The following is a 20,252-nucleotide window of genomic DNA, read 5'->3' as shown; positions in this document are numbered from 1 at the left end:
TCCAAGTAGTTGCAAGTACAAGCAGGAGCTACCACACCCGGCTATTTTTTTTGTTAATTGTAGAGATGAGGTCTAGCAGAGTTGCCTGGGCTGTTATTAAACCGGTGGGTTCAGGCAATTCCCTCACCTCAGCCTCCCAGTGTTGGGAATACAGGCTTGAGCCACTGCGTCCACCCAACGGTGACTTTCATTGGTTCATCTTCAAAAGTTAAACGTGATCTTTGGGAATAAGAGGTCAGTCGGCCCCCAGAGGGAGGTCAGCATGTGGAGGTAGGCGGGCGGGCGGGGGGTGCTCTGCAGGAGGGCGACTCGGGGCCTCGGCGGGGGGGCGTCGTGGTGAGTGAAAGGACGGATCATAAAACGAAGTGTATGCTACGAACTCGTTAGACAAATCCAGACGCGGGTATTTGCATGAGAAAAGGTCTAAACGAGTAGGCGTCCAAATGTGCGTGGCTAACTGTGTGTGTCCTGAGATTTCCAGCGAGTTTTTTTCCTTCTGCTTCGTCAACTACTTTTCAAGAATGAAGAGGTATCATTTTAAAATGATCCCGGGTTCAGGAGGAGGTGCGGGGGTCTCAGAGCAGCGGTGGACTGCTGCAGCCGGGAGTAGAGAGAACAGTGCAAAACTGGGGGATGGCCAGAGTGGCGTCCAGATCCTTCGGAGAATCTTTGTAGAAACGACTCCTATAGCTCACACTTTGAGCAGAGGGTTATTTATCATGACAGCCCCATGAGGTAGATACTGTGATCCTTATTCTGCGGGTGAGGTGACACAGCCCTAGAGAGGTAAAACAGCTTGCCTAAAGTGGCACAAGTAGGTTGTTGGCAGAACTGGCATTCTAAGTCAGACGGTCTCACTCCAAGATTCCTTATTTTAACCCAGGAGACGGGAAAGGGGACAGTTGGTTATACAGATGCATTAAAGCCATTTTTAACTTGGTACTACAGAAACCACATGAAAATAATGGAAACCAGGGCTTAAACGTCAGCCTAACAAAACAAGTGTTTTCTTCCTTCCCAGTACTTTCGGCTCCTTTTCTGTATCCATATGTCCTTAACATTGTTCATTGCTTCTAATTGTGCACTCTGTCAGGCACGGTGCTATGTCCTGAAATTTTTAAAAAAAAATAAGTCCTTGCCCCTGCCTCCAGGTAGCTCACTGCCCACAAGAAGATAATCCTATAAACAGATGATTACACTACATTAATGTTGCTAAGTGCAGTGAGAGGTTCAGTGTTAAGCCCCAAAGAAGAAAGGTGAAGTTATAGTGAAATAGGCTACCCAGGGCTTCATGAGAAATAGACCCCTAATCCAAAGCCTGATGGTTGAGCAGGAGTTTGCCCGATTGATAAATGGGAGTCAGGGAGCTTTCCAGGCAGAGGGAACCACAAGAAGATTCAACTCAAGAGAAACAGTCTTAAAAATAGTAACTGTTAGGTTACACTCTTGATGGAACCTCCAGAAATGTTAGGGCACACTCCCAGGGGGCCTCCAGAATGTTAGATCAGGGCCACTGCTGGGGGTGTGGGTGTCTGGTGTGCTATCCAGTGCTGCCAGAAAGATGCAAAGAATTGCACAGAAGTTAGATTAGAAAATATAGTTTATTTTAAAGTAAACGAGAAAGAAAAAGATTCACCTCCCCAAGGTAGGGGAGGGGGGACAAAGTCAGGAAACATGGCCATCCATAGCTTAGCAAGGCAATGGAGAATGGCTACTCCTGGTTGAGTCTTTTTAATTCTTCCCCTTGATGGGGGTGGGTCGATAAGGTGATTGGGTGGAGGTCTGCTCTATGTCATCACAAAGGGGCAGGTAAGCACAGGTACTGACATCAGGTGACAGCAAGGAGATAGGTGGGTTAGTCACATGCTTGCTGCCACGGTTGGAGGGGCAAGAGCTAACTGTGTCATGTAGGTCATGAAGGGCTGATTAGGTTGTGCACTAAACACTGTTCTAAGTATTACCCCTATGTCATTTCATTTGAACCTCATAGCAGTCCTATGAGGTAAGCTAGTGTTATCCCTGTTTTACAGATTGAGGATCTAAAACAGAGGTGTTAACTCACTTCCAAGATCACACAGCTAGTAAGTAATGGAATGATCTGAACCCTGGGTGGCCTGGCTTCAAAGTCTACACTTTTTTCTTTTTTTTTTTTTTTTTTTTTTTTTTAGTTGGAGTCTCACTCTGTGCCTAGGCTGGGCCCAGGTGACCTGCTGGGCCCAGGTAACCCTTCCATCTCAGCCTTCCAAGTAGCCAGAACTATAGGTGTGCACTACCACGCCTGGCTAATTTTTTTTTATTTATTGTAGAGATGAGGTCTCGCCAAGTTGCCCAGGCTGTTCTTGAATCTGTCGGCTCAGGGAATCCCCTCACCTCAGCCTCCCAAAGTGCTGGGATTACAGGCTTGGACTACTGCACCCAGCCCAAAGTCTACACTCTTAACCACTACTTCCAAAAATCCCTCTGTGGAGAATTAGAATTCTAGGCAAAGCCATTATGAAACCCTTGAAACAGTTCGGGCCACAAGTAACTAGGGCCTGAAGTAAGTTGAGGGCCAGGAAGTTAATGGGACAAGTAGGAGATGGGAGAGTTGGGATTTGCTGTCAATTTGAAAATGGGAGGTCAGGGAATGAGAATTGAAGAGTGAGGCCCGTGTGTCTTGCATGAGTGACAAGGTCGTTAATTATTCCATTAGTCAGGAGAGGGAAAACAAGGTTGGGGGAGGAGCATGTGTCAGGCTAGGTCATCTGATAATAGTTTTTTGTTTTTGTTTTTGAGTTGGAGTCTCACTCTGTTGCCCAGGCTGGAGAGCAGTGGCATGCTCACGGCCACCCCAGGGTTGACCGGCTGGGCTCTGGCAATCCTTCCGCCTCAGTCTTCCAAGTAGCCGGAACTGCAGGCACATGCTACCACGCTCTGCTTATTTTTGATTTATTGTATAGACAAGGTATCACCAAGTTACCCAGGCTGATCTCGAACCCTCGGGCTCAGGCAATCCACTTGCCTCTTCCTCCCAAAGTGCTGGGATTACAGGCTGAGCCACCAAACCCGGCCAATAATAGTATTTTTTTTTAACATTGTGTTGTGTATTTTTCTGTTACTCCGTTGTCATAATAGCCAACATTTTGTCAGTAGTCACTATTATTTCTCACACATATTTTCTCTTTCTTTTACCTCTCTTCTCCCGCCTTTCCCTTTTTTGTTTTTAAAACTTTTCCTTGTTGTCTTTTCTTCCACCCCTTCTTTTTCCTTATCTCTGCTTGAGAAATAAGCTGTCAATAGCACTCAGGATTAAGGTATTCACCCCTATTTTGAACTCTCAAATTCAAAGTCCACCCCACCATAGAGAAACACCAAACAACAAGAAGATGGAAATCGTCTCCTTTTCTCTGCACGCCATAAAAAAGGAGATACAGACAGAAAGGAAGGTATTTTTAAGAAACCGTTGGGTTCTCACTCATCAGTGGGATCTGAACATTAATCACATTAACACAAGGGAGAGATCTGCAGTTGCTGGACACTGCCAGGGGAGGAAGGGAGGGAGCATGTAACAACACAAAGGGTACCTGGTCTTTACCAGGTGAAGTGAGGACCAGTTAGAGGCCCGGACTTCATCTGCATGCAACCTACTTGTATAGTTAATCCTGACTTGTATCCCACACCTCCATTTAAAAAAATAAAAAACTAACAATGGAACCTTAAAAAAAAAAAGAAACCATTGGACAACCTGGATCCCATCCCCTGGGTGGTCAGGAATAATAATGGTTTGGCTCATTCATGTTCAGTGACATGAAGTTGGTAGCTTGAAATAGGTCCCTGTGAAATTTTTCTACACCACAGACATTGGCAAATTATAGGGGAGGGGGTCTTGGTCTCTTCAGCTATAATAAAAAACCATAAACCGGGTAGTGTAAAAACACTAGAATTGCATTTCTCACAGTATTGAGGGTTGGGAAGTCCAAGATCAAGACACCAGCAGATTGTCTGGTGAGGGTCTGATTTCTGGTTCATAGATGGCAGTTCTGGTTATAGCCTCATGTGGTGGAAGGGAAGAGGTAGCTATCTAAAGACCTCTTGTATAAGGCACTAATTCCTATCATGGGAACTCCACCCTCATGGCCTAATCACCTCCCTAAGACCCCATCTCCTAATCCTATCGCACTGGTGAGTAGGTTTCAACATATGAATTTTGAGAGTCAAACATTCAGACCACAGTAGGAAGGGGCATGGAAGGAGTGGTTAAAATTTACCAGCATACCACTGGTTTGCGCTCTCACCAAAATGGAGATTCATGTTAATCTCTTACCAGACATCTACACAAATCGGGGTTTCTCAACCTTGCCACGTTTAGGCTGAATAAATTTTGGGGTGGTGGCTTGTCTTGTGCATTGTAGAATATTTAACAGCATCCCCATCCTCTACACACTAGATACCAGTCAAAAAAACCCCTCTCTCCCAGTTATGACAACCACAAATGTCCCTAGACACTGCCAAATGATCCCTGAGAGGCAAAATCACCCTGAATGAGAACCACCAGCACAGACAGATTTAACACTATTCCTATCCCTCAGGGAGCCTCCAAAATAATGAGGTTGGAAAGATCTGTGGTTTTCAGATTAAGCCAACATCATTAGAGCATATTCATTATGCTTGATACTTTCACTTAGCAGTCAATTTGAGACTCAATTACACTATTGAAAGGTACTATCATGTGTTTTACAGAAAGGCTTGTTTGTAGTGATATCTAACATTTTTTAAAACATTTATTTTGCACCTGGCACTATTCTGAGCACTTTACACATAGTAATTCCTTTAACTTTCAAAATATCTCTATGAAATAAGCACTATTATTAGTCCTATTTCGCAGATAAGGAGACTGGGTTGCATAAAAGCTAAATAATTTGCTCAAGTTAAGACATAACAGAACTCAGATTCATATGAGGGCAATCTGGTTCCAGAATCCATATCCTTAAGTCTGCACATGTCATCAGAAGTCCAGGGACTATGTCACCCGCCCTCTGTTAATTCAAGGCTTGCTCGGCTTTTTGTTTCAATTCAACCAAGAATGTTTAAGATATGGAAAAATCTAGCACTTCCTAATTAGAGGACTTCCTGATCAGAGGACACTACAAGCTGAAGTTCTTTTAACAAGGAGGTGGAGTATGCTTCCCTCAGGTGGTTCTGATGCACATGAGAAAAGTGTTGTCAAGGATGAAAATGCCACACAAGCACCTACTGCATTGCAAGCAACCGGAGACATTTTGATTTCATATATAACAAGGGAAGAATTATTTTTCTAGTGTTGCTTTTACTTGATAGTTCTGATTTTAAACATATGCTATTGCATGAATAAAGAATTCAGTTTTCCCTTGGATAGGACTCATGAGAATTCATGAGATACAAAATCAAAATGCTAAATTACATAGGTAGCTCCTTAAGAAAATAAACTGTACTTTTTGCATGTTTTTGATACATATACTGTATTTTTTTAAAAATAAAGCTAATTCTTTAAGGTAGTTGTTCTCAAAATGTGGACCAGCAATGTAGCATCACCTGGGAACTTGTTAGAAACACAAATTCTTAGGCCTCACCAACCCAGAATCAGAAACTCTGGAGATGAAGCCCAGCAATGTGTTAATTAAAATAAACCTGGCAGGTGATTCTGATGCAGCTTCAAGTTTGAAAACTACTGTTTTAAGGTAGCATCTGAGCCTTCAGACATCACAAGAAAGCCTTGCAATTCCTAATCTAAGGCCATGGATCTTTCAGGCTCTCACTGATGAAAAGCAGGTTATAACAGGACTAAAAAAGAGGCCAGGCATGGTGGCTCAAGCCTGTATTCCCAGCACTTTGGAAGGTGGAGGCAAGAGGGCTGCCTGAGTCCAGGGTTTCAAGATCAGCCCTGAGTAACTTGGCAAGACCTCATCTCTACAATAAAATAAAAATTAGCCAGACATGGTTGCTACTTGGAAGGCTGAGGCAGAACGATAGCCTGAGCTCAGCAGATCAAGGCTGCAGTGGTTGTAAGTGTGCCACTGCACTTCAGCCTGGGTGACAGAGTGAAACCCCAACAGGAAGGGAGGGAGGAAAGAGGGAAGGAAAAGGAAGGAAAATGCAGTCCCCTTGCAAATATAAAATTCATGGAACAAATACATCTTCCTGATGATTCTTCTCTTCATAGGCAGGCAGATGATCTCTGATACTTAGTATATGAATGATGCAAACTGGAGAACACTGTTTTCTCAGGAAGATGTCTCCTTATTTACTGTGCTTTTTGAACAGCTGCATCCACTACTGAGAGTTACTCACAGGCTACAGGAAGAGGGAATTCAGCAAGAGCTATTCTCTCAGCCCAGAATCCACAGCCTGTATTCTGGTGGAGATGAGGAAAAGGGTCACATCATCGTGGAACTTTGGCTTCAAGGGCTGGGGTCAGGGTTACAAAACTGACAGATACACGATGGCATATTCTCCTCTCCTCACTCTCAGCTGCTGACTTTACTTCCTATTTCGTGGAGAAGTGGAAACAATCAGGAAAGAACGTCCAGCATTGTCGTGCCTACAGCCCCCAGCCTACCTGCATCAGTGCCCATTTCCTGTCTTCTCCTCTATCAGCATAGAGCGGTCTCTGCCCCAACCCAGGGCCCATGCCGCTATGATGGCACGAGATCCCATCCCAACTCACCTACTTGAGAAGAAAGTGGCAAATGCTGCCACTCTCTTCTGTACTTTCATTTTTACTTTTTTTATTTTTATTTTTATTTTTGCGTTGGAGTCTCACTCTGTCGCCCAGACTGGAGTGCAGTGGCCGCTCCTGGCCACTGCAGCCTCGAGCTGCTGGACTCTGGCGATCCTTCCGCCTCAGCTTTCCAAGCAGCTGGAACTACAGGCGCGCGTTACCACGCCCAGCTCATTTTTTTGATTTATTGTGGAGATGAGGGCTCGCCAAGTTGCCCAGGTGGGTCTCGAACTCGAGGACTCAGGCAATCCACTCACTTCAGCCTCCCAAAGCGCGGGATTACAGACTGAGCCACAGAGCCCGGCTCCGTTTTTACCTTTTTACAGATCATTCGCATCAGCATATAAACATGCTGTATTTCACAAAAACAAAAACCTCTTCACCTTACATCCAAATCCAGTCAATTCAGTTTTGGCTGCATTTCTCTACGTCCTTTTATAGCAAGACTCCTTAGAAGAGTCATCTACAGCACTGTCTCGGATTCTCCATTTACCCTTGCATTCACTCCACAAGGCTTCTGTGCCCACCACTTCACCAAAAAGACTCCGGCTTCACAACGATCTCTATGTAACTAAACTCAATGGCAGGTCTCCGCCCAAATTTTACTTGGTTTATCAGCCTCATTTCAAGAGTTGATCACTCCCTCCTCCTTAAAATGTTTTATTCTTGCTTGCAAAACAATATACTGCCCTTGGGAATCCAAAGAGGAATATATAATCCTTTCCTATGTCTGATGGGAAGACTTGGGCAACAGTCAAGACTTCTCGACTTTCAGATTCTCACATAACTGACTCCATTTGTGGCAACACTTGCCAGACTTTCTCCTTTCATGGAACACAAAGAAAATGATATTTGTCCAGTTCTTGGAGATAATAAGACTGCTCGCAACAGAAGGGGACCCACCTAACCAACTTCAAGGCCTGGAGGGAGGTGGAGAGGGGTGGGGATAAAATTGTATATGCATTAAATGGGCCCAGTTTATGCCTTCATGTAAAACAATTCCACCTGTTCCCTGTCCTACACTTATACAAACATTTAAAGTCCTCAGTAATAGACCTCACTGTCACATGCATTTGGTCTAAAGGCTCAACTTTATTCTTGCATCCAGTTCTTCAGTTCAAGGACTATCTCTTGTATCCCCCATAGCACCTAGTACAGTTTGTTCTTTAAAAATGTCACATTAAAATCCTGCTCTAGATATGCCAGGCGGGGTAACGAAAAAACCAGAATTACTTTTTGGAGGGTGGGCCTCTTGTAGTACAGGCTTCCTTCTCTAGGTAAAGTGTTCTAGGAACCCATCAGCATCGGTGTAACAGCTAGTGTTGTTGTGAGAGGAGGCGTTTGGCTTCTGTGAAATTTTCTTGGAGATTCTTTCATTGTGTTTGTCCATTTCCTGATGGGTGATTTAGGAGCACACCTGTCCACATTGCAGTGAGTTGTGTGTTTTTTTGTTTATTTATTTATTTATTTTTGAGTTGGAGTCTCTGTTGCCCAGACTGGAGTGCAGTGGCCGCTCCCGGCCATGGCAGCCTCGACCTGCTGGGCTCCGGCAATCCTTCCGCCTCAGCCTTCCAGGTAGCTGGAACTACAGGCGCGCGCTACCACACCCGTCTCATTTTGATTTTTTTGTAGAGATGAGGTCTCACCAAGTTACCCAGGCGGGTCTCGAACCCGCGGGCTCAGGCAATCCACTCATGTCAGCCTCCCAAAGGGCAGGATTACAGGCTGAGCCACCAAGCCCGGCTTGCAGTGAGTTTTAAGCAGGATTTTTTTTTAAACCAAAAGTGGCCTGACCCCATGCCCCACCTTCCCATTCACCCAATCTTACCCCAAACAACTTTTTTTTGTTTTCCCAGATGGAAAAAATCCTCAAAAGGAAATGTTTTGCCGATGTGGAAAAGGTGAACTAAAAATGGCAGAAGTACTAAAAGGCAAAATTGACTAACTCAAAAACTACTTTGAGCAGTGGAAAAAGCATCTTGATAGGTGTATTGCATCAAATGGGAAGGTGACTGAAGTTTAAACATGTAAGAATAAATGCACAATTTTTTAATAAATAAATTCCACTTTTTGGGTCCCCCTTGTAATTGCTTGAGACCTAAGTTATTTCTTTTTTTTTTTTTTAGTCAGAGTCTCACTCTGTCGCCCAGACTGGAGTGCAGTGGCCGTTCCTGGCCACCGCAGCCTCGCCTGCTGGGCTCCGGCGATCCTTGCACCTCAGCCTTCCGAGTAGCCGGAATTACAGGCATGTGCTACCACGCCCGGCTGATTTTTTTTTTTTTATTTATTGTAGAGATGAGGTCTCACTGCCCAGGTGGTCTTGAACCCGCGGGATCAGGCAATCCACTTACCTCAGCCTCCCAAAGGCGTGGGATTACAGGCTGAGCCACCGAGCCCAGCTTCCTTTTTTTTTTTTTAATTGGAGTCTCACTCTGTTGCCCAGGTTGGAGTGCAATGGCACGCTTACAGCCACCACAGCCTCCACCTGCCGGGCTCAGGTGATCCTTCTGCCTCAGCCTTCCAAGTAGCTGGAACCACAGGCACGCGCCACTGTGCCCAGCTAATTTTTTGACTTATTGTAGAAATGAGGTCTCATCAAGTTGTCCAGGCTGGTCTTGAACCCATGGGCTCAGGCAATGCTCTCACCTAAGCCTCCCAAAGTTCTGGGATTATAGGTGTGAACCACAGTGCCCAGCCCAGAACCCTTCTTACACATTCTTTTATGAGAAGTTCTTCCTGATAGCTAACCCAGGGCTACCACATGTGTTTTAAGCCTACTTTCTCTTCATTTGTCCTTGAGAAGGAAAGAGCAGTTCATTAACACTCCTACCTGTTAACAACATAAGCTGGTTATAATGATATCTCAGTATCTTGGATTGTAGATACTATTAAAGTTTTCCACTGTAGTTGCTATAGAAATATAGAAGCATGGCAAGGACAGATTTGGGCATAAATTTTCTCAGAGAAAAGGTATTTCAGAAAAGCAAGGTCTAAGATCACCTTCTGAAAAGTCTCAGGAATAGTTAATCAAGGCTACTAGACAAGGAAAGGAATGTATTTGGTATACAGTGTTACCTTTTTGTTTTGTTTTTTGTTGTTATTTTGCTCCCTTTGTAATTTATTGACAACAAAGAACAAAGAAACAACCTGCCAAGGTTGGAAACGCCAGGCTTTCATGACTGTGGAATTCTTTATCTTCTGTTCAGTGATGGAAAATAAACCTGAGCCGATAACTGCCCTCTGCTAATGCCAGCACCCTAGAAATAAACATATGCTCAACAGAGGGGTAAAAAAACAGAAACTTTTAAGGTTTGAGTAATCAAGTGCTCGGAAGGATCCGCAGCCCCAGACAACTACTTACTATTCATTTGCTTCTGCAACCCCCCAAGTAAGAGGTACTCCTCCACAAACACAGTCTGTTGCTCAAAAACCTTTAATGATTTAAGAAGTTTAGTGTGAGCTGGGCTCGGTGGCTCAGCCTGTAATCCCACGCCTTTGGGAGGCTGAGGTGAGTGGATTGCCTGAGCCCACGGGTTCGAGACCCACCTGGGCAGCAAGACCTCATCTCTACAATAAATCAAAAAATCAGCCGGGCGTGGTAGCGCATGCCTGTAATTCCGGCTACTCGGAAGGCTGAGGTGGAAGGATCACCGGAGCCCAGCAAGTCGAGGCTGCGGTGGCCAGGAGCGGCCACTGCACTCCAGTCTGGGCGACAGAGTGAGACTCCAACTCAAAAAAAAAAAAAAAAGAAGTTTAGTGTGGAAAATGATCATGTCTGATACTCAGTTTTCATACTCACAGTATTATTCAAAAAAATGAAAAAAAGATCAATTATTCAGCCATGGAACCTACTTTGTGTCCCAAATGCCTTTGTGGAATGATTTTTCCACTCCCAGCAGCCTAAGAATCAGAAAAAAAGTAATTCTCCCAAAATATGAGGCAGGAAAAAAAAGGGGACAGAAGAATAGAGGGAAGTAAAGCTGGAAAGGTTAGTTGTATTAATTTCAAGCTAGAGAAATCTTTAAAATCTCAGATGACTTTAGAAGTCAGAGGGGGATCTAAACGTTATTGCACATTGCAGTTGGAAAATACCAATTTAACATAACTTTGTAAGCTATGACGCTCCTTTGCAAGGATTTTCAGAAATTATCTTCAGCCTTGCGATTTAAAATGTGGTTCATGAATTGGTAGCATAGAGTACTCTGGAGCTTTTTAGAAATGTGAAATTGCAAGCCCCACCCTTCTGCAGTTTAACAAGATTCTCCAGGTGATTTATATGCATATCAAATTCTGAGACGCACCGATTATAAAATCCTGAGATTCTTCATTACAACGAGCTCCCAGGTGATGCCAATGTTGCCCATCTGTTGACTGAACCTTGAGTAGCAAAGATCTTGGACAGTCATTAATTTTCCACTCTGGCTGCACAGGACAATCACCAGAGGAATATCAAAATGCAATGACACCCACATCTCTCCCATATAATCTCTGACTTAACAGGCCTGGGCTGGGTCCCAGACTAAATAGGACTTCTCAAAAGCTCCTAGTTGATTCCGATGAGCAACCTGTGATGAGACCTACTTACCCTGACTAACCCTTCATTTTGTTTTATTTTTTTTTTTTTGAGTTGGAGTCTCGCTCTGTCCCCCAGGCTGGAGTGCAGTGGTACGCTCACGGCCACTGCAGCCTCGACCTGCTGGGCTCAGGTGATCCTTCCACCTCAGCCTTCCAAGTAGCTGGAACTACAGGCACGCACCACCACGCCTGGTTAATTTTTTGATTTATTATAGAGATGCAGCCCCACCAAGTTGCCCGGGCTAGTCTCAAACCTGTGGGTTCAAGCAATCCTCTCACCTCGGCCTCCCAAAGTGCTGGGATTATAGGTGTGAGCCACTGTGCCCAGCCGACTAACCCTTCATTTTATAGGAATTAGCCTACCTACCCAAAACTAACACTGGACTAGGAATTGGTGGTTTTTCTACATTGTCTCATTTGAGGATCCTCAAAACAATTTTGTAAGGTTGGTATTTAACAATACCTGTTAACAATGCCTGTTTAACAGATAAGAAAATCAAGAACTCAAAACTAGCTGTTTTCACCACATTGACTTCCAGAGAAGCAAGTGACTGCTATTTCCCTGCTGAGAGTAGAAGAAAGTTGAGGTCTAAAATTAACACGGTGTCTGATGTCCTAGTATGAGTCTATAGGAAAAGCCTGAAAGCGTTTGGAAGGGTAAATCATCAATCCCAATCTCTTAATTCTATATATGGGGAAACTGAGGGCCAGGGAGACTATATGACATCTCAAATCACAAGATTTTAGTCAAAATGAGAACTACCACTCTATATTCCTAGGTTAGTATGTTTTTTACTAAACTGCATTTCCCAAGTGTGATCCATGGATTCCACAGGACATTAACAGATGTTCCTCTGCAAAAGGTTAGATAAGCTAAACCGCCTCTGGGTTAACCTAAATTAAGTGTTCTCAGCTACAGGACCACTGAGCTTCCATGGCCAACACATCTTCTGAATCTCTAAGTGTTCTATGTAATATTTGGTATTTTCTCAATGTATCTGACTTTTTTTTCTTTTTTCTTTTTTTTTAATTTGAGTTGGAGTCTCACTCTGTCGCCCAGACTGGAGTGCAGTGGCCGCTCCCGACCACCGCAGCCTCGACCTGCTGGGCACTCCGGCGATCCTTCCACCTCAGCCCTCCAAGTAGCCGGAATTATAGGCATGTGCTACCACGCCCGGCTGATTTTTTGATTTATTGTAGAGATGAGATCTCGCTGCCCAGGCGGGTCTCGAACCCGCGGGCTCAGGCAATCCACTCACCTCAGCCTCCCAAAGGCGCGGGATTACAGGCTGAGCCACCGAGCCCGGCTTGGAACATTTTCAATCAAGCATCTTGACCTGGTCCTAGTCTATGAGGAAGACTATGTCAGTCTCAGCTCTCTTCACAATGGTTCTGCTTTGTTTTTTTGTTTTTGTTTTTTGCGTTGGAGTCTCACTCTTTCACCCAGGCTGGAGTGTAGTGGCACACTGACAGTCACCACAGCCTTGACCTGGTGGGTTCAGGCAATCCTCTCACCTCAGCCTCCCAAAGTGCTAGGATTACAGAACTGATCCACCACACCCGACCTCACAATGGTTCTGCTTTAATTGGCGAGAGCAGTTTTGTTTTTTAAATTTTTATTTTAAAGAAGTGGGGTACAATTCAGAGTTAGGTGAGAGCAGATTGTTATGTTACTAGAAGTGGAGCACCAACTGGAACAACTGAAGGGAAAAGTATCATTAGCACTATGAAGTAACTGAAAGAGCCAGCACACAGTGGTGAAAATACTGCCTCCTTATTCCACCTTCTCCCTCACTAAACCATGCCTCAGGCCAAGTTCTACCACCAAAGTTTCATTTTGAAGTCCTTCTTACTGGATTGCTACTTTGTAGTGAACATTTCCCTGTGTCAAGCATGGGCTGAAATTTACCATGAATTATCTCATTTGCTCCTTAAAACAATCCTATGAGGGTCTCATATCCCCACTTTAAAGTTTAAAAAGTCTGAGACTTAGGTTAAGTAACACGTCCAAAGTCATATATAATAGTAAATAATGCAAGCTGGGCTCAAGCCTGTAATTCCAACACTTTGGGAGGCCGAGGCAAGAAGATTACCTGAGACCAGGGGTTTGAGACCAGCCTGGGCAACTTGGCGAGACCTCTACAATAAATCAAAAAATTAGCCAGATGTGGTGACATGCGCCTGTGGTTCCAGCTACTTGGAAGGCTGAGGTAGAAGGATTACCTGAACCCAGGTCAAGGCTACGGTGACTGTGAGCATGTCACTGTACTCCAGCCTGGGCAACAGAGTGAGACTCCAACTCAAAAAAAAAAAGTAAACAATGCAACTAAGTTTTATTTTTATTTATTTATTTTATTTGTTTAGTTTGTAGAGTTCTCGCTATGTTGCCCAGGCTGGTCTTGAACTCCTGGCCTCATGCGATCCTCCCGCCTCAGTCTCCCTAAGTGCTGGGATTACAGGCCTGAGCCACCACACCTGATAAAGGAACTAAAACTAGGTTTTAAATATGAAGCTAACCAATGCCAGATTCAGTGGTATAATTATGATATGATTATGTGATGACTCATCCCAAAATTATATTGTCACCGTAATTTTTGTTCCCTTATCAAAGTGCTTATTTCATGTATTAGTGAGAGAGAGATGGGGTGAGAGGGAGAGGAGGAGAGAGTTTGCTTTTGAGGGATTGGCTCCCATGACTGTGGAGGCCTGCAAATCTGACACCTGTAGGTAAGCTGGAAAATCCAGCAGGAAGCACTGTTCCTCTCTTGAATCCTAATGCAGTCTGAGGACAGTATTCCTTCCTCTTTTGGGTACCTCAATCTCTTCCCTTAAGGTTTCAGAGGATTGGATAAGGCCTACGCACAAGACGGGTAATCTGTTTTACTCAAGTTCTATTAACTTTAATGTTAATCATACCTAAAAAAACAGCATGTTAGCCATACCAAGTTTCCCTTTATAACCCCTACCGTCAGCCTAAAACTTTGAGAATGGTCTGTTTGAGGCGTAAGCCTGGACATTCCCCCATCTATCTGCTTTTGGAATAAAGTCACTTTCCTTTCACCAAGCCTCATCTCTTGAGTTTATCATGCAGCTGTGAGCCACCAAGGTTGCTTTCAGTTATGCTCCCAAGACCCCGATGTTGTGACTACCTTCAGAGTAGATGAAAATTTGGAAAAAGCTGACACAGTTCTCCCAGAAAGTGGATTTTCCTCTCAAGTCTATGCCTGCCCCCAAACCTGCCAGCCTCTTCACGTTCACCTCTCGCTTCTCAGAGGTACTAGAAGTACTAGAAGTCCCAGCTGTGCTGTATTTCTGTCCATTTCTCCTCTTTGCTTCTGGGCTTACTAACAAGCTCTTCCCCTCTGGGTCTGAAACACTCATACCATTCCCAGCCTCCACCAGCCTCTTGTCTAGCTAACGTCCATTCCTTCTTCAAGTCTCAGCTTGGATTTTAGATTTCCTCCTCAGGAAGTACTTTCCCATCCCTACTCAGCCAGGTGAGGTGTCACAGGTGCCTCAATGGCATGCTGTACCCTTTGCTATTTGTTACCTGTTTGCTTATATCCCTAACTTGTGTCCTGAGAGCCGAGACATTGATTTATTCCATGGTATCTCTGATGCCCAAGGGGGTGTGGTGCAAAATTCATGGATTCTTTGACTCAACCCTAAAATGAATTTTAGAGTGGCCAGCAAAGTTTTAAAACAAAGTTTATTTCAGACAGAAGAGGGGAAAAAGAGAGACACCAGAGCCTGCATGGGCAAGAGAAATCGCATGTTTTGCTTTTTTATAATAGGCCTGATATACCTTCACGATGATTGATATGCTAGAGAGTGGAACCCAGGTAACTGTAGCTCCTACTGTACTTCGCATCTGATGGGTGGAGGGGTGGTCCTATTGTCATTTCTATGACCTTTTGATTCCCAACCCAGGAACTACCATGACGGAGTTTGCCTTTGGTGAGCCAAGGGTGTAGGGTGGACTGGGAGTCCACACTGAATTCACATTCCAGCCTGCAGAGTCATTCAGCCTACCAACAGGAAGTCTGGATGCTTTCCAAAACCTGCCTACAAGAAATGTATCTATCTATGCCTAATCTGCACTAGCTACCCTGCCTTATCCCCAGCATTAAAGTCTGTCACATAATAAACATTCAAATATTTATTGGTGAAAAGAAGGAAGGAGGAAAAGAAGGAATGAAGACCCTTGCTTCTGGGCTTCCTAACAAGCTCTTACCTTCTGGGTCTGAAACACCCTGTATTACCATCCCCAGACTCCCCAACCACCTTTTGCCTAGCTAAGCCCTTCTGTAGTTCTTTGGTTGTACCACATAGCTTCGATCTAACAATTGGAAAACAGGATGATGGCATTTGCCCAGAGAATTGTAGTGTGTAGAGAAACTTTGATCTCCTCAGATGCTGGGGAATCTCTACCTAGTGACTGGCATCTGTGGAATTTGCTTTGACAGCTTTTATGATGCTGATAACTCTGATGAGTTATTAGAAGGTGGCAGGAGGTAATAGCAGGAATGGAGAGGGACCAATAAGAAGAGTATTCATGGGTAATTGGATTGCATGTGTCTAGGATATGAAGGAGAAGGTGCCAGATCAGAAAGTTGGGAGAATCTGTTTTCTGGTCCAACACAATATCATCAACTCAACTGCATGTTGAATTTGAGGTGTTAGGGAAACATCCAAAATTACAGTTGAAAATATAAAATAAAGCCAAGAAAACATAGTCCTTCACAAATTCGTCATCTTCGTGTCAATTACTGTTATCAAAGAAGTGTCCAGACTGGCCATTAGGCAGAGCAAGTGTCTTGAGGGTCATCAAAAAGACTCTCCTCCCTTTACTACCTATTATCATAATAATATTATCACATTTTCAAATACATGCTATATGCACCTATATCCCTGGAAGGACAGGTAAATGGTAGCAGTGGTTACTTCTGGAAAAGAAGGCTCGTGAATTTGGAGGTCAGAGGTGGGAGAGAGACCTATCTTCTAACATTTATCCTTTAGATCCATTGAAATCTTTATCATGTACATAGATTTTTAATCTACATAGGAAAATGGGGTTTTTTTAATTTTTATTTTTTGGAGTTGGAGTCTTACTCTGTCATCCAGGCTGAAGTGCAGCGGCACGCTCACAGCCACTCCAGTGTCGACCTGCTGGGCCCTGGCGATCCTTCTGCCTCAGCCTTCCAAGTAGCCAGATCTACAGGCGCACACTACCACACCTGGCTAATTTTTGATTTATTGTAGAGACAAGGTCTCGCCAAGTTCCCCGGGCTGATCTTGAACCCACAGGCTCAGGCAATTCACTCGCCTTGGCCTCCCAAAGTGCTGGGATTACAGGCTGAACCACCACGCCCAGCTACACATATATTTATTAAAAAGATAACCCAAGCCATTGCCTTGCTAAGCTATGGTGTGGTCATGTGCTCTTTGAGCTGTGTTTCCTTAAGCTTTGGCCCCCCTTTCCTACCTTGGGGAGGTAAATCTCCTCTTTCTTTCTCTGTAACTAACTTTCTAAATAAACCATATTTTCTAATCTAAAAAAAAAGATAAAACAATTATATGACATTGCAAATGGCTCAAGAATGGAGGGAGGGCCATTAGCTTCAGCAGCTGGGGCAAAGTTCAAACCTCCTAGATGAAAACTTTATGTGCATTTAGAGTTTGTGCACTAGAGCAGGGAGAAGTGGTGTGGTGTAGTCTTAGCACCTCAGTAACTAATAATTGAGCCTGGGGCTATAGTATAGATACCATTTGCCTTTTTCCCAGTGCGTAACAATCTAGGTGCTTATCACAGACCTTAAAAAAACAAGAGTTTTTGTCCTTATTGCAATCTTAGGTAACTTAACATCCCTACTTTCCCCCTTTACTGCTCGTCAACAATCCAATTCTTTTTCCTTTTCCATCACTCTCCTCATCTTTCCAGCCCTTTTAAAAATTGCCACGAGGGGGCAGCAGCCTCATGTGCAAAAAAGTGCTCAGCCTGGTGACAATAAAAAGCACAAAGATGATGCCGTTAAACAAACGTTGTCAAAACTTTGGATTTTAGCATCTTGCTCTGAATTTGTTTGTGGCCACATTTAACATTCTGTTAGAAATTATAAACAATGCAGGTGGAAAAGAAAGTCATGCTGGGGAGTGGAGCTAATGTGCTTTCCTCTCTTTCAGGGGCTGGCCAAGAAGAGATGAGATAGAAAAGAGAACAGTCTAGAACCTAAGACTAAACCCTAATGTACATTCTTGCACCAGGATGGAAGGGGAATCTTACCACAATGCAACCACGGTCAATGGCACCCCAGTAAGTCACCAACCTTTGGAACGCCACCGCTTGTGGGAGGTCATCACCATCGCAGCTGTGACTGCTATGGTAAGCCTGATCACCATTGTGGGAAATGTCTTGGTCATGATCTCCTTCAAAGTCAACAGTCAGCTCAAGACGGTGAACAACTATTACCTGCTCAGCTTAGCCTGCGCAGACCTCATCATTGGGATCTTCTCCATGAATCTCTACACGACGTACATCCTCATGGGACGCTGGGCTCTCGGGAGCCTGGCTTGTGACCTTTGGCTTGCACTGGACTATGTGGCCAGCAATGCTTCCGTCATGAACCTTCTGGTGATCAGCTTTGACCGTTACTTTTCCATCACGAGACCCCTGACATACCGGGCCAAGCGTACACCAAAGAGGGCTGGCGTCATGATTGGCTTGGCCTGGCTGATCTCCTTCATCCTCTGGGCTCCGGCAATCCTCTGCTGGCAGTACCTGGTTGGGAAGCGAACGGTCCCACCGGAGGAGTGCCAGATCCAGTTCCTCTCTGAGCCCACCATCACGTTTGGCACTGCCATTGCCGCCTTCTACATCCCTGTTTCTGTCATGACCATCCTCTACTGCCGAATCTACCGGGAGACAGAGAAGCGGACCAAGGACCTGGCTGATCTCCAGGGCTCTGACTCCGTGGCCGGAGCCGAGAAGAAAAAGCCAGCTCACAGGGTTCTGCTCAGATCCTGCTTTAGCTGCCCTCGACCCGCCCTGGCCCAGAGGGAACAGAACCAGGCCTCTTGGTCTTCATCCCGCAGGAGCACCTCCACCCTTGGGAAGCCATCCCAAGTCACCAGCTCCAGCACCGAGTGGGCCAGAGCCGAGCAGCTCACCACCTGCAGCAGCTACCCCTCCTCCGAGGATGAGGACAAGCCCCCAACTGACCCTGTCTTCCAAGTGGTCTACAAGAGTCAAGCCAAGGCAAGTCCAAGGGAAGAACTCAGTGCTGAAGAGACGGAGGAAACTTTTGGGAAAACGCACACTGAAAAAAATGACTATGACACCCCAAAGTACTTATTGTCTCCGGCTGCTGCTCACAGACCCAAGAGTCAGAAATGTGTGGCCTATAAGTTCCGGTTGGTGGTCAAAGCTGACGGGACCCATGAGACCAACAACGGCTGTCACAAGGTGAAAATCATGCCCTGCTCCCTCCCAGTGGCCAAGGAGCCTTCCACGAAAGGCCTCGACCCCAACCTCAGCCATCAAATGACCAAACGCAAGAGAATGGTCCTGGTCAAAGAGAGGAAAGCAGCCCAGACCCTGAGCGCCATTCTCCTGGCCTTCATCATCACCTGGACCCCCTATAACATCATGGTCCTGGTCTCCACCTTCTGTGACAAGTGTGTCCCCGTCACTCTGTGGCACTTGGGCTATTGGTTGTGCTACGTCAATAGCACCGTCAACCCCATCTGCTACGCCCTCTGCAACAGAACCTTCAGGAAGACCTTTAAGATGCTGCTTCTCTGCCGATGGAAACAGAAGAAAGTGGAAGAGAAGGTGTACTGGCAGGGGAACAGCAAGCTTCCCTGAGATGTCAATTCCTCTTAAAAGAGTAGCGACCATATTCAACTTCCTCTGAGGAAAAGCAAACTGGTTCTGGTTTACATATTTTAAGAAAAGACAACCATCATCTGGAGTCCCTGAGGACTTTTGTCAAGGCTCAAGTTCTGTTGCCAAAAGGAAGGAGTCACAGCTGCAGCAGTTCCTGTCATTTGAAATGATTCTTTTCTATGACCAAGGCCACCTGATGCCGCTGGAGTGAGCCAAAGAAGTAAAGCGAAAGACTCGTGGCCCTTCTCAGGAGGAAGCACACTGGGTCACAACGCAAGTGACTTAGGGAACTTTTGTCTAACCTTCTGTGGGAAACAGCAGGGCCCAGGTGGAAACCTTCCCCTGTCATAGAGTTTTTGTGCAATATGTATGTGTCTATGAAGTTGTCTTGTGCCAGGGAGAACCAGGAGAACGTAAATCAGTGTCACTTGTTGACAAGTGTGATATTCAAACTGACTTCTAAGAATAGACTTCTTCACAAACTGATCAGTGTTTATCACACAGCTATTATGTGGTGTGTGCTGCGGGATGTTTTCCTGTCCATACAAGAAAACATCTGAGTGAAGTCTCTGCTCTCTCCTTTCATAACTGATGCTAATCTCTGGCACTCACCATGCTGATCCCCACAAAACCATCCTTCTTCTCAGAATCCAGTGTCCAGAAGGAAACTGAAACCTGGTCAGACCAGGACTTACAGGGGCCTCCTTCTGCTAACACAGATGATCAAATCTCCACAGTCAGTTATTTTAGTTCTTACCAGTGAGAATTTTCTTTATCTAAACAAATATTAAGCATTCGATTTTGTACGCATTTGAACCCACCTGTTCTTTGAAGGAATCGGTGTAGAACACCCCTTCACTGGGCAAAGAGCGTCTCCAGGCTGTTGAGTCACGATTCTCGCACTTTGTTTTCAGAGGTCTTGCCTTCTCATCTCTTTACAAGGCAAGCCTGAGCAAAATGTGGAAAACAAATTTCACTTTGAACTTCTTCCAGTGCCCTTCTGCAGCCTCCAGTTTCCCTCTTTCAGATCTCCAGTCCACACCAAGGCACAGGTCA

At 44.9% G+C, this 20,252-nt stretch overlaps 1 protein-coding gene across 1 annotated transcript in view; it reads left to right on the top strand.

Annotated features, from left to right (window-relative positions):
- The window catches only part of CHRM5 (cholinergic receptor muscarinic 5), a 97,779-nt gene extending 77,843 nt beyond the window's left edge, over positions 1-19,936 (top strand). Inside the window, exon 2 of the mRNA XM_008053529.2 lies at positions 17,495-19,936. Coding sequence (XP_008051720.1) covers positions 17,577-19,175 — 1,599 coding nt within the window. The 5' untranslated portion in view covers positions 17,495-17,576 and the 3' untranslated portion in view covers positions 19,176-19,936. The remainder of the gene's footprint in view (positions 1-17,494) is intronic.
- Positions 19,937-20,252: the final 316 nt, after the last annotated feature.

This window comes from Carlito syrichta, unplaced genomic scaffold, assembly GCF_000164805.1.
Source record: "Carlito syrichta isolate Samal-C Ts95f unplaced genomic scaffold, Tarsius_syrichta-2.0.1 Scaffold288238, whole genome shotgun sequence".
In the NCBI taxonomy this organism is placed as follows: domain Eukaryota; kingdom Metazoa; phylum Chordata; class Mammalia; order Primates; family Tarsiidae; genus Carlito; species Carlito syrichta.
This window is presented reverse-complemented; position numbering and strand designations above follow the sequence as displayed.